General features: G+C 42.1%; 1 protein-coding gene across 2 annotated transcripts in view; it reads left to right on the plus strand.

Annotated features, from left to right (window-relative positions):
• Window positions 1–13,503, plus strand: part of SPATA18 (spermatogenesis associated 18) — a 32,238-nt gene extending 18,735 nt beyond the window's left edge. For both annotated transcript variants that reach the window (XM_023745486.1, XM_014446535.2), the window contains 6 exons: window positions 1,044–1,203; window positions 2,552–2,727; window positions 7,965–8,088; window positions 10,093–10,176; window positions 12,822–12,867; window positions 13,393–13,503. In XM_023745486.1, the coding sequence (XP_023601254.1) occupies window positions 1,044–1,203; window positions 2,552–2,727; window positions 7,965–8,088; window positions 10,093–10,176; window positions 12,822–12,867; window positions 13,393–13,400 (598 nt within the window). In that variant the 3' untranslated portion in view covers window positions 13,401–13,503. The remainder of the gene's footprint in view (window positions 1–1,043; window positions 1,204–2,551; window positions 2,728–7,964; window positions 8,089–10,092; window positions 10,177–12,821; window positions 12,868–13,392) is intronic.
• The last annotated feature ends 713 nt before the right edge of the window (window positions 13,504–14,216 follow it).

A 14,216-nucleotide genomic window follows, 5' to 3' on the forward strand; every position in this document is an offset into this window, starting at 1 on the left:
CTATCATTTGATTGACTTCCTTCTGTTCTTAGAAAGATCAGAAGAGTAGTTACCCACACTGGGAACATAGCTAGTTGAATATGGCGGATTACAAAGTGCTCAGCTGTAATCCTTAATTCCCAAAGCAATTAAGCGTTGTTCCTTTGGTACCATATTGAGATACTGAGTTCAACATGAGAACAATTAAATATTAAATAAAACAGGACATTGGTATGAGAGCAGAATGATCAGAATCTACTGACCTTTATCCTGTATTTATGAATTTATGTCACGAGTCAGCTAACTAGGACCTGTGGGCCATATCTGAACGTGACCTAAAGTTTTAAGAAAAATACCACCCAAGAGCTAAGACTATAAGAATAGTTTTACATTTTTAAAGGGTTGTTAAAAAAAAATGCGACAGACACAGTATGTGACCAGCAAAGCCTAAAATACGTATCTGGCTCTTTCCAGAAACAAGTTTGCCAGTGACTGGTTTGAGAATCTCTTACGGAGTTGGTTAAAGTTCTGTGAGCATAGAGGCCATGTCTTGCATGTATAACTAGGTTTTCTCAGTGCTGACTACATAACAGGCATTTAATAAATGTTTGTTGAATTAATATATGTCAAGAAACATGCCCAACACCTGCTCTGTGTCTATGTATAGTAAACACTCAATTGATAATTTTTCTCTTATTTCTTGACAAGTAATATGGTGTTACTGTGGGAGCATAGATAGCATCAGCTAGCATCTTCCAAGTATTTATGTAACCACAGGTGATTGACTTCCTTGAACTTCTGTACTGTCCTGCACTCCGTGTTACCAAAAACAATGGTCCGCTGTCTTAAAATGAGTGAACGTGAATGGTCTTGTTTGTATTTATGTCCTTTTCAAAACTGAGAGATATATTTTCTCCCAGATTAAAAATAGTTTTGACCATTTGTGTTTAGCTGTCAGAAAACCCATATGATGTTTAATTTTTGATGAATTTCTTCATTCCTTGCTTTGAACTTCTTTGCTCCTCTCGTCTCACCAAATAAATTTGCTGCAATTTTTCTGTGCAGGAGGCATTCCATGTAGCTAAAATGGCGTTCAGACATTTCAAGATCCGCGTAAGGAAATCTTTGACACCGTCTTATATGGGGGCGAATGATTTTGAGGATGCCGTCACGGATTATATAATTTGTCACCTTGATCTATACGATTCCCAAAACAGTGTCAACGTAAGTGTTGGGTCTCTTCTTGGGGCTAGTTTGCTGCTAATGATATTTACACGGAATTCCGATAACTCAGGAACCCATTCAGTGCTTCTTTAGGTAATGGAAAAGCAGAAACGAGCAGCATGCAAGTTACTTTGTAGAACCAGCCAATAATGGCTTTCTTTCTTTCTTAGACATTGTACGAAGGAAATATTTTGAGCTTGCTAGTTCTAGTCTTTAAATCAGTGATTTCCAACCAGTGTGCCGCGACACACTGGTTGCTGCACGGGTTTTTAAAACATGAAATACCTGACTAGTTAGGGGCACTGACCTCTTTTCCCTTAGCTGGTCAAGTAAAAAAGATGACAACAGTCAACACAATAGCTGTCCACTGTGAATGAATCAAAATTATACCTATATATTTTTTAAAATATATTTTATTGATTTTTTGCAGAGAGGAAGGGAGAGGGATAGAGAGTCAGAAACATCGATGAGAGAGAAACATCGATCAGCTGCCTCCTGCACACCCCCCATGGGGATGTACCCGCAACCAAGGCACATGCCCCTGACCAGAATTGAACCCGGGACCCTTGAGTCCGCAGGCCGACGCTCTATCCACTGAGCCAAACCGGTCAGGGCATACCTATATATTTTTTTGTCAGATTGGCACAAAATAAATTTTTTTGGTGTGCTGCAGAATTTTAGTAATTTGTGTGTCATGAGGTGAAAAAAGATGAAAATTACTTCTTTAGTTGGGCCCTTAAAATCGGAAGATAGAACATCATTGTTCCTAAGATTTTGGGAAAGATAGGTGTGGATTTGCATCTGGCTCTGCCACTTACTAGCTGTGTGACCTTGCACATTTACTTAACCTCTCTGTTCTTTAGTTTTCTAATCTTTAAATGGGAACAGCAATAGTCACGACCCCATCGAGTTCTTGAGGGGCTTAAATGAAATAAAGCAGGTCATTTGCTTAGCACAAGACCTGGCATATAGTGAACTCTCAATAAACGCAAGCTATTATAATTGTTATTACTATAGATTATGAACAAGTCAGAGTTCTGTGTGGGCATTATCATACAACTTGCCCAGAATTTTAAAAAAGGGGAAAGAATAAATAAAAGCTACTAAGGGGTTTTTCTTTAGTTTTTTTGAGACTCTCCTGGCTGTTAATATGTCATTCGTATTCTGCCATCTTCCCCCCATCCGATTTGTAAGGCCTCCTCCTTTTAGCACATGCACTCCTCTCCTTTTTAACTTGCTTTCACTCACACTTTCTTTCCCCACCTCCATCGGTCATAATGTCCTTGGGGTTGTCAGAGTTTCTGGCCACAGGATGGTAACAAGGGGATGCCATCTTTTTGTTTTTCAGGACGTGATTCGAGCCATGAATGTCAACCCCAAGATTTCATTCCCTCCGGAAGTTGATTTTTGCCTCCTCAGTAACTTCATCCAGGAGATATGTTGCATTGCCTTTGCGATGCAGACTTTAGAGCCACCCCTAGATATTGCATTTGGGGCCGATGGAGAAATGTTTAATGATTGCAAGTAAGAGACATAGGAGCAGAAGCTAAGGAATAGAAATAAGTGATCTCGTCTCTATTTTCTGGGAACAATTTAGGGAAAAGAACGCTGGGTGGGGAAATCACCAGATACTACCTGATTTCCAGGCCCAGCCATATACTTCTCTGTTACTACCGGACAGGGCCCTCTCCTGGGGTCACTTTCCTTCTCAGTCAAGTGGGCTTCAGAGGGGACGATATGATTTTCATTGATCATATTGGTCTTGGGGAGAATTAATAAGTACCTGGAGCCTGTCTGGAACATTTTAAAAGAAAGGTAATATATAAATACAAGCATGTATTACTTTTTATTGTTTAAAACATTTTATTGAGGTATAATTAACATATAACTCTATATTAATTTCAGGTGTACAACATAATGATGTGATTTTTATGTATTGCAACATCTGTCACCATACATGGTTACACAGTTTTTTTCTTGGGCTGGAAACGTTTAAGATTTGCTCTTTTGGCAACTTTCAAATATGCAATACAGTATTATTAACTATAGTCACCACGGTGTACATTACATCTCTTGACTTATTTATTTTATACCTGAAAGTTTGTATCTTTTGACCCCCTTAACTCATTTTGCCCACCCCCCATGCCTCTGGCAACAACCAACCTGTTTTTTGGTTTTATATAAGGAATATAAGTGAGATCATATGGTTTTGTCTTTCTCTGTCTGTCTTATATCTCTTAGCATAATGCCCTTAAGGTCCATTCATGTTGTTGCTAATGGCAAGCTTTCATTCTTTTTATGGCTGAATAATATTCCACTGTATATATGTATCACATCTTCTTTATTCATCCATCAGTGGACACTTATGTTGTTTCCATTTCTTTGCTATTGTAAATAATGCTGCAGTATACATGGGGGTGCATATATCTTTTCAAATTTGTGTTTTTGTTTTCTTCAGATAATACCCAGAAGTGGAATTGCTGGATTTTATGGTAGTTCTATTTTGAATTTTTTTGAGGAACCTCCATACTATTTTCCATAGTGGCTGAACCAATTTATGTCCCTCCCACCACACACATTGCACAAGAGTTCCCTTTTCTCCACATCCTCACCAACACTTATTTCTTGTCTTTTTGATAATAGCCATCCTAACAGGTGTGAGGTGATCGCTCCTTGTGGTTTTGATTTACATTTCACTGATGATTAATGACGTTGAGCACCTTTTCATGTACCTGTTGGCCATCTGTATATCTTCTTTGGAAAAATGTTCATTCAGATTATTGGCCCATTTTTAAAAATCAGATTGTTGTTTTCTTCTATTGGTTTTTATTGCATTATTTAGACCAGGTTTCTCAAAATATGGTGCATAGATCACCTGCATTGGAATTGCTCAAGATATTTGTTAAAAATGTAGATTCCTGGATCGCATGCTATGATATTTTATGCAGTAGGTCTGGAGTGGGGCTTGGGAATCTGTAATTTAGCAGGCACCCAAGTATTCTCTATGCACACTAACCTTTGACAATGATGCTCTTGACTCTTTTATCTAGGACCATTAGGTTTCTACCAGGTGTTTCATGGTAAATATTTCCTTGATAAATGAGAAGAAATTAAGTTAATTTGGAACATTTTACTGGGATTTTATGAGATCTTATGATACAGCTAGAGATGATCTGGGAGGAGACCAGATGTCAAGCTATCTGGGCTCCAGTCCCAGCTCCACCAGTAACTAGCGGTACAATCTGGGCATATCACCTAATTTTTCTGTTCCTTATTTCTTCTCTGTCAAATGGGGGAAATACCAATCCCTACTTCCTAGGGCTGTAGAAGGTTCATTGAAACCACTCAGAGAAAGTACTTACGGACACTGCCCAGCACATTGTGTACACACAGGAGACATTAGCTCTGGGTCTTCATTCAGGCTGCAGAGGGATGGGTTGGTGCAGCCCCTGACCCATTGAGACATAATTAACATACCTTTTGCTTATGAAAATCACAGCGGTGGTGTTTCTAAGTGCCTTACAGCCTGTCATATTTTCTTGCCATTGCCTTGTTTCTTTCAGATGACTGCTCCTGGTCTCCTCCACTCAAGGAAGAGCTGAATTACACTGCAGTTGGGTCTTTCTGATTTTCTTAGAGAACATATTTGTATCTCTCTTTAAAAAAATTCCTTCTTCTTTTAGAGAAAGCCTGTTCCCACTTAGAAATATTCATCCCCTTGCCCTGGCCAAGTGGCTCAGTTGGTTCAAGCATCTTCCCGTACACCAAAAGGTTGCGGGTTTGATTCCCAGGTTGGGAACAGGTATGGGACTCAACTGATAGATGTTTCTCTCACCTCGATATTTCTCTCTCTTTCTCCCTTCCTTTATCTAAACACTAGGGGCCTGGTGCACGAAATTCGTGCACTTGGGTGGGGGGGTTGTCCCTCAGCCCCGCCTGCCCCCTCTCACATACTGGGAGCCCTCAGGGGATGTCCTACTGACGGCTTAGGCCCGCTCCCTGCTCCCCTTGGGGAGCAGGCCTAAGCCGTAGTCTGGCCTCCCTTTGTGGGAGGCGACCAGGCTGATCAGGGGAAGGCACCAGCCTCATCACCCCACTGCTGCAGCCACTGCCAGTCACCGCAGCCACCAAGGTGTTTTCATCAACATGGACTCCAGTCCCTTCACCATGAAAAAATGACAACTTTCTTTAGGCATTTTCATGATGTGTCTTTCATAAGATATGACATTTCTTTATTATTTTTTTTTTATCCTCACCTGAGAATATATTTCCATTGATTTTTAGAGAATGTGGAAGAGAAAGGGAAAGACAGAAAGAAAATCAAAGTGAGAAGAACACTTTGATTGGTTGCCTCCTGCATGAGCACTGACCTGGGCCCCAGCCAGGGAAGAGCCTGCAACCTAGGTACATGCTCTTGGTCAGAATTGAACCCAGACCCTGTGGTAGGCAGGCCGAGGCATTATCTACTGAGCCAAACTGGCTAGGGCAGGATATGGTATTTCTTAGCCCCTCCTGCAGCAGACCTTCGTTTTTTTCTCCAGGAGTGAGGTGGAAAAACCCTACATCACTTTCTTGGATTCTTATTACCCAAGTTACTAAGAATATTACCAGTGGCATACAGGGAGCTTAGCCAATGAGCAGTCAGAAAAGGTGTTTCCTCTGTAGTTCACACCAATCCCTGGCTCGGCCCCTGCCTAGGCCTAAGGCCTTAGGCCGGGCGTTAGGCCTGGGCAGGGGACCCCCAGCCCCATGCGATTGCTGGCTCCGCTTCTTCCCAGGCCTCAGGTCTCTGGCCGGGGCATTAGGCCTGGGCAGGGGACCCCCAGCCCCAGGTGATTGCCAGATCCACTCCTACCCAGGCCTCAGACCTCTGGCTGGGGCGTTAGGCCTGGGCAGGGTCCCCTAGCCCTGTGCGGTCGCCGGCTCCACCCCTGCCCAGGCCTCAGGCTTCTGGCCAGGGCGATCGCCAGCTCCGCCTCATCGGGTGGCATCTGGCGCTGCCCACCCTGCCTCCCCGGTCCCCGATCTCCGGCCCAGATCCCGCGGGCGGCGTCTGGTGCTGCCTGCCCCACCTGCAGTATGCAAATTTAACAGCCATCTTTGTTGAGTTAATTTGCATACTCTTCTGATTGGCTGGTGGGCATAGCGAAGGTACGGTCAATTAGCATCTTTGTCTTTTATTAGTGTAGATATCCTCTGTGGGGATTAAAAAAGAAAGAAAAGAAAGAAAGAAATATCCATTTTGGTTTCTGAGGTCCGCACATTTCCTAAACCTCTGGCGGGCCTCCTGCTTGCATGCCTTCATCAGTGGGAGCAGGCAGAGTCTTGGAGCATCCTGTGGACTGTCCTCCTGGTTGGCTGTGGAGCGGAAACTGGAGTTCCTAGGAATGATTGGATTTGGTTCTCCCTCTAGGACTTCACAGCACAAGCATAATTCTTTAAAAAAAAAAATTTTTTTTTTTTTTTAAACTCTGGCAGCCTTTCACACATTGAAAAGCAATTACTCAAATTCTCCTCCTTCTGGCCTCATGCCTTCAGGTTTTTTCCATATGTAGGGGCTGGGGGCTGAGACTTCTTGACAAATATATCTGTTTCCTTGGCTTGTGCTCCACGCTCTGCTGAGCATCCCTTGTTAACTGAGTGTCCACACTGAATGCAATTCCCTGGTTTGACTGGCCAGTCTGGAGGGACCGACACTCTTTCCATTCTTATTCTCTATTAATTCAGCTAATTTTTGAAGTTTTTTTCTCCGTCCCCTCGCCGCCCCCCCCCCCCCAGCCATATAACACAGTTCACTCATTTTGAGTTCAACTGAAATCTGTTACTATATTTTTACTTGAGCTATGTAAGCCATTCATTACCTCTAACTTTGTAGTTAATTTTTTTTAGATTTAATTGCAGAACCCCATAGGTATCCAAATTACATGCTGTCTTATTAGATTCAGCTTATTTTTCCCAGCCAATTGAGCAATTTCATAAAAAAACATTTTATTGATTTCAGAGAGGAAGGGAGAACAGAGAGAGAGAAAAACATCAATGATTAGAGAGAACCATTGATCAGTTGCTTCCTACACGCCCCACACTGGGGCTCAAGCCTACAATCTGGGCATGTGCCCTGATCAGGAATCAAACCATGACCTTTGGTTCATAGTTCAACACTCAACCACTGAACCAAACTGGCCAGGCAAGCTATTTTTTGATACTGTGATCTGTGGGTTTTTTTTTTTAACCCACTTTCCACCTTTGAATGATTTTTCATGCAAATCATTGATGACAATATTGGTTTATCATGGGATTGAGAGAGAGCCCTTTGCACCTTCACTCACATTCTCATGGATTTGTTAATTACCTCTCCTTGGATCTGATCTTTGAACCAGTTTCCAACCCACCTATTGAGTTCATGATCCACTTATATTTCTCCTGTTTTGTCCACAAAGGTAGCATGAGAAATCTTGTAGAAAGCCTATGGGACTTCACATGGTCTCTAGCATTTCCCTGAATTGCAACTCTTATAATCTGGAGAAGAGACGGGCATGATCAGCCTGACATGACTTGTTCTTAGTCAGTCCATGTGGATCCTCCTTATCACTGGTTCCTATTCTAAGGGCCTGCAACCATCTCTTTAATAACAGAATCAGGATCTGTGTTTATCTAGATCTAAGCATAATCAAAATGGAAATTTACACGGCTGTTTCCCCCTCCCAGTTGTGCTACCTAATTGCTTCACTTCTCTTTCTCCTTCTTTTGTGTGTTTCAAATAGGTACCGTCGCAGCTATGACTCGGATTTCACGGCACCCTTGGTCTTCTATCACGTGTGGCCTGCCCTCATGGAGAATGACATCGTTGTTATGAAGGGGGAAGCTGTCACCAAGAGAGGGGCTTTTGTACGGTGGCCTTGCGTTGTGACAATTCGTCCCAAGTGTTTGATTCACAAGTTCGAGAACATTTATACACCCAGACATTCTATAAAAGAAGCTCATAAAGAGTTGCTTGATAAGATTTCATACAAAGGAGAGGAAAGGGATTGGTGGGGAGAGAGCAGATTCTTTTCTTTGATTCGTCCACAATTCTTCATAATTTCTTGGCAGTAATTTCTTTGCCTATTGCTTTATTTATAAGATAGAACTAGTCCTACCTGCCTCCCCTATCTTAGAAATATTAAGCCATTACAAAGGCAAAACCTTTTAAGCTCACCTTATGGGAGGCTCTCTGTAATGCTAAGCATTTAAAAGGGATAAACTTTCAAGAAAGAGTTTGCCAAATTTTTACTGATGAGTCGCCATTTTGGGAAATGATGAATGTGCCATTTTTCTCTCCTTGGTATGATGTGTGGAGAGGGGAGGGATGGAGAAAAAGTGGGCAGAGGAGGTGGGAAGAGAGGGTCCAATCAGTTTTGGAAGTTTGCTTCCTGTGTACGGTGGCTATAGAATGTTTTGAGCATGTTAAATAATTGGACAGCCTTCAAAATAGAGTCTTGGTGTGACTTGGTATTGGAACTAGTGCCCACAAGTGCTGGACACGATGTGAACATGATGGAGTTTTGACCCTGCCCTTCCTAGAAAGAGTTAAGCAAAATTTGAAGGGAAGCTCCTCAGTCCAGATCAAAGCCACCATCCGGGTGACTTCTGTTCTGCACTCTTTGAGCTGGAGAACAGGGGATGTGCTTCATGGCAGCTTTCACCCACAGACGGGAGAAGGGAAGTCGTGCATTGTAACAGAACTCAAGACAAGGGTTTTCGCAGCGGAAGCAGCCCACTTCAGCTAACTGTATCTCAATAAAACACTTTGTGCAATGAAAGTTGAGCCCATAGAAGTTGGGTTGTGTTGTGCTGACAACCGCATGTGCTGTGCAGTGAAGGAGCTCATAAACCATGCTTTTTGCCCCTATGATAATCACCCCCTGTTAAAAGATTCTTATTGTAGACTGTCTGCAGTCCAATTTAGAAGGGAAGGAGAAGAAATAGCCACTATTAGCACTTGCCTTTTAGTTTCCTTTGCTCTCATCAAGCATGGCACCAACATTTGCCCAAGCTTAAACTCCTCATACAAAGTGAGAATACCCTAAAACAGTGGTTCTCAACCTTCTGGCCCTTTAAATACAGTTCCTCATGTTGTGACCCAACCATAAAAGCATTTTCGTTGCTGCTTCATAACTGTAATGTTGCTACTGTTATGAATCGTCATGTAAATATCTGATATGCAGGATGGTCTTAGGTGACCCCTGTGAAAGGGTCGTTCGACCGCCAAAGGGGTCGTGACCCACAGGTTGAGAACCGCTGCCCTAAAAGGAAGAACTTGGAGAAGGAAAGGGTTGAATGAAGGGAAATTTTTAAGAAGGCTTTTTATTAGTGGATCTCACTATAGTGATATATACATATATATATATATATATATATATATATATATATATATATATATCTACTGATTAATTTAGTTGAAGAGTAGGTGGACAGCAATGGTGATTTACTTAGTCACTCAATTCATTTCACTCAACAATAGTTGCTCTGTAGTCATCTATAACACAGGTGCTGGGGTTCAGCAGTGAACAAAACAGACTCAGACCCCTCCCACAGGGAGCTTACATTCTCCAACACTTGCAAACTTAATGCACTTTGCAACTTATTCATCAAAACAGAATTCTACTAGCACCAAGAGTTTGAATATCCCAAAGTTCATTGTAATGGGATTTTATTTGAGAAATACCCTAAAGTTATTGTCAAATATTGGGCAGCTATAGTAAACGAAAGGAGTACGTATGCCTAATGCTGATGACAGTAATGGGCAAATGTAATCATATCAGCAAAACCTCTCTACCGGTGGGATATGCATATTGTCATAAGCCATGTGAGCATTTATGAACAATTGACTATATTTCTCTCTCTTTTTAGTGGAATTCTGTGAGACCGCTAAGCCGGAGTCGAAGCAGGAGTTTAAGTCCCATCTGCCCCCGTAGCCGTATTGGTATGAGCCTGGTAGGTATCTAATCATTTTACACAAAATCATCCTATGATTGACATTTTAAAATTCAACAGTAGCCTATCAAAGAGGTGATTATAAGTCTGTAGGTAGAAAGAGAACCTGTTGCAATAACCCCAAACTGATTTTTATGCTACTTTGGACTAAGGAATTGATCACCTAGAACAGCGGTTCTCAACCTGTGGGTCGCGACCCCTTTAGGGGTCGAATGACCCTTTCACCGGGGTTGCCTAAGACCATCGGAAAACACATATATAATTACATATTGTTTTTGTGATTAATCACTATGCTTTAATTATGTTCAATTTGTAACAATGAAAATACATCCTGCATATCAGATATTTACATTACGATTCATAACAGTAGCAAAATTACAGTTATGGAGTAGCAACAAAAATAATTTTATGGTTGGGGGTCACCACAACATGAAGAACTGTATTAAAGGGTAGCGGCATTAGGAAGGTTGAGAACCACTGACCTAGAAAGAAGTAGAGGTAGTTTTTTTGTTTGTTTGTTTTAAAGAAAATGGGCTATTAGATGTCAGTTATAGAGAATGGGACACCTTAGTCAACTGATCCCAGCACAGGTCCCTGCTCCCTCTGGAACTTACTCTGTGATTTGGAGAAATTGATCCAATGGTCTGGATTTCAGTACTGTATAGAGGGCACTGCAGGTATTAATTTCCCTCCCAATTTAAAAGTAGGAAAAATAAGATTAGTTTCCTTTTATATTAGTTCTTGAGAGAATGACTAATACTTCTGTCAAAGGGAAGAAGATAGCAATAACACCTCTGAAAATGAAAAAGGTTAGTATGATTCATCATAAATAAGTATGTTTATTTATTCAACAAATAATATTTAGTCAATGCCTTTTGAATACAGGGCTGGACCAAGATATGTGGACACCAGGCAGGCTAACAAGGTCCTGTCCCTTCAAATAAAAAAAATTAAAATGTTTGCTCCAACCTTGTTTTAGAGAGGGTGGTGGGAAAGGAGAACCACACCCACTTCTCTGAAGTTATCTCTAGCAATGCAGCTCTAGCCCCAAACTTCTAACCCCACCCTCCCCCACCCCCGCCCCCGGCAAAACAGAAACAAACCCCCTGCAGTGATAAGACCCACCTGAGTAGCAGAGTTTAGTGAGCATCTGTTGTTACTCCACCACTCCATTATGTTTGACATTATCTTTACCAAACATTCCTTCCTTCCGTATCGGATGGATGCTAGATTTCGGGATGGGGGAACGGGACACAACAGTAACTGAAACATGGTCTTTCCCATGGATGGGCTTCAATATTTTGTAAATAAAGTAATTGAATGGGGTATATGATTTGGTTCATAAAGAAGCAGGAAGTGCTAGAGTTATTAGGAGAGGTAAGATGCCTTCTGGGTTTGGTGGTGAGGAAGGGGTGCATGGGGGAGTTTATATTGGATTTGGCAGAATTTCAGTGAGCTGGGGAATTGGGGAGAAAAAATTCTGATGAAGGAAGTGGCCTGAGAATGGAAAAGGCATGATTCTGACACAGTTCTTTTGCTCTTGGAGATTTTAATATCACTTAATGGTCCTCATCCAGGAATAAGTTTTACAGTAAGTAAAAGCAAAAGGATAGCGCATTTAGTAAACTGATAAGTAAAAAGGAAATCTTGAGGGTTTTATCCGGGAAGATCGCAATTCTCCCCAGTCTAAGAGGAAATGGCATGTCAGAAGAGAGCAAATCAGATATCTATGTGCTGACATCCCTGGCAAATGTTCCCTCCGACACGCCCCAGGGATCATGGGCACCACCCTCTGTAATAAGCCCCTCTATGGTTCGATCTGCCTCCTCCCCCCATTGTGTGCACAGGCAGAACAAAGTAATTTAAACTTTAGGTGAGAATAAACTATATTCTCAAAGGCGAAACTGCTGCCAAAATTCTGTCCCTCTCCAGCACCCTCTCCTTATAGCCAGTCGGGTACACCTGCAAAATGAAATGCAAATGTTTTTGGTTGATCTGGTGCTGGCTTATTTGAGGTCTTGTGTGCAGAACAGCTTCCATCTTCGAGAGTGCCTCTCTGAAGGGTTTGAGAGCTCAGAGCAAGAGTGACGCTTGTAGGCGGTTATTTCTGAGCTGTAGCAGGTTTGCAGGCACAGGCGGTGGCTTTTGCTTAGTGAAAGCAAAGGTGAGATTTGAAAAATGAATGTGTTTTTTTTCTGGCTTGCCTAGTGACTGCCCTTAATAGGGCAGTGCTTGGGACACAGGGGCAATTCATAGGAAGGATCTGCCAGACAGTATCTGACCGTTGGCGCTTTAATTCGTTAATAAGAATGTTCTGGGAAGCTTTGAATTCATTTTGGCCACTGAGCATTCAATCTCAAAGTATTTAGCAACCATTTAAACAGCAACAACAAAAAGCAACAAAAAAACCCCGAAGACACTGGGCCCAGGTTTTAATTAATAGTATAATTTAAACTAAATCGAGTGCCCATTTATTTCAGGAAGTAAAATAGGAAACTCGGTGCCCAACCTGAGCAGGGAAATCACGTTCTGAAGTGTCTCAGAGCAACTAGCTAGCTGACGGTTCAGGGAAAAAAAAGTCAAAGGGAATCATTCATCGGGCTCCACCTACTGTGTAATCCACTTTCCACTTGTATATTTTCCAGATATCTCGAAGCCGGAGTCCTTCTCCAATAAGATGTGCACTGCCAAGTAAGTGGGCTGGTTTAGATGTTAGATAGAACAGTCTCCTGTTTTTTAATGCTCCTTTTAATACTCAGCCTTGTGCAGCAAAAGGAATGTTTTGCTTCACAGGGAACATCTTTTACCACCACCTGACACCTTGTATTTCTGGATGGGTGGCCTTTGAGCAGGTCCCATGTCGGGGGGACATAGACGGAGCCTCCAATTGAGATACTTGATGGACATAAACCTAGATCAGTGATGGTGAACCTATGACACGCGTGTCAGAGGTGACACGTGAACTCATTTTTTTGGTTGATTTTTCTTTGTTAAATGGCATTTAAATATATAAAATAAATATCAAAAATATAAATCTTTGTTTTACTATGGTTGCAAATATCAAAAAATTTCTATATGTGATACAGCACCAGAGTTAAGTTAAGGTTTTTCAAAAGGTTCGCCATCACTGACCTAGATCAAGCACCCTGCTTCATTTAGGTCCTACCAGAAGGAACCCTTCAGGAAGGGCCACAGTGAACTTTTTTCCCGCCCTAGGGTATTAAACCACCAGGCGTGTTCCTCTGCCACAGCACATCACCTGCACCAGCGCATCTGCACCAGCCCGCCTCCCTGACGCCCACCTGCCTCCCTGGCGCCCACCAGCCTGCTGTGTCTGCCGCACTCCTCACTTAAGATAATGTGAAAGGGCAATTCTGTGTATCACTCCACACAGAGACTTAAATGTTTTGGCTTGACGCATTTGTAACTTCAGATATATTGCATTTTATTTTATTTGATAGGTACCAACCCCATGACTTTGATAAAAACGATTGCATGGGTGTTTAGGATCACATTCATTCGAAGCAGTCCATTGCCCAGGTTCAGGATTCTCATGGCAACTGGGTGAACACCCTCGGAAAACCTTTACCATGCCGAGTCCAAACGACAAGGAGAGGTCGTAGTTTACAATTTGATCATCAGCATTATAAGTAATAGGATTAGTTCTAACTTGAAAACAAAACTGGGTGTTTTACTTTGCTTTTGAGGTTTGGAAGGCAGCCCTAAGCTCAGGTTGGGGAACTTGTAGCAGGAATGGTGACGTTAGGCTGCATACAGATGGTGGTGAGTGACCAGGCCGTAGGTCATTCACTGGCTTGCTTCTGCTTTCTTACTTTGGGTGCCCAGTTTGGTTGAGCTGAGTACTGTACGTTGAAGCTACTGAGTTGAGAGTTTTCTCGCTTCATAAGTGAAGAACAGTGATTTGGACAGAAGGCAGCATTGAGATAAATGTTTATTACCTTATGCTTATCTCCTGGGAATGTTTCATACAGCTGTAATGTATGTGTTAAATATAACAGCTACCTGGGCCATGCCCTTTC

This window comes from Myotis lucifugus, unplaced genomic scaffold (genome assembly GCF_000147115.1).
Source record: "Myotis lucifugus unplaced genomic scaffold, Myoluc2.0 scaffold_549, whole genome shotgun sequence".
Taxonomy (NCBI): domain Eukaryota; kingdom Metazoa; phylum Chordata; class Mammalia; order Chiroptera; family Vespertilionidae; genus Myotis; species Myotis lucifugus.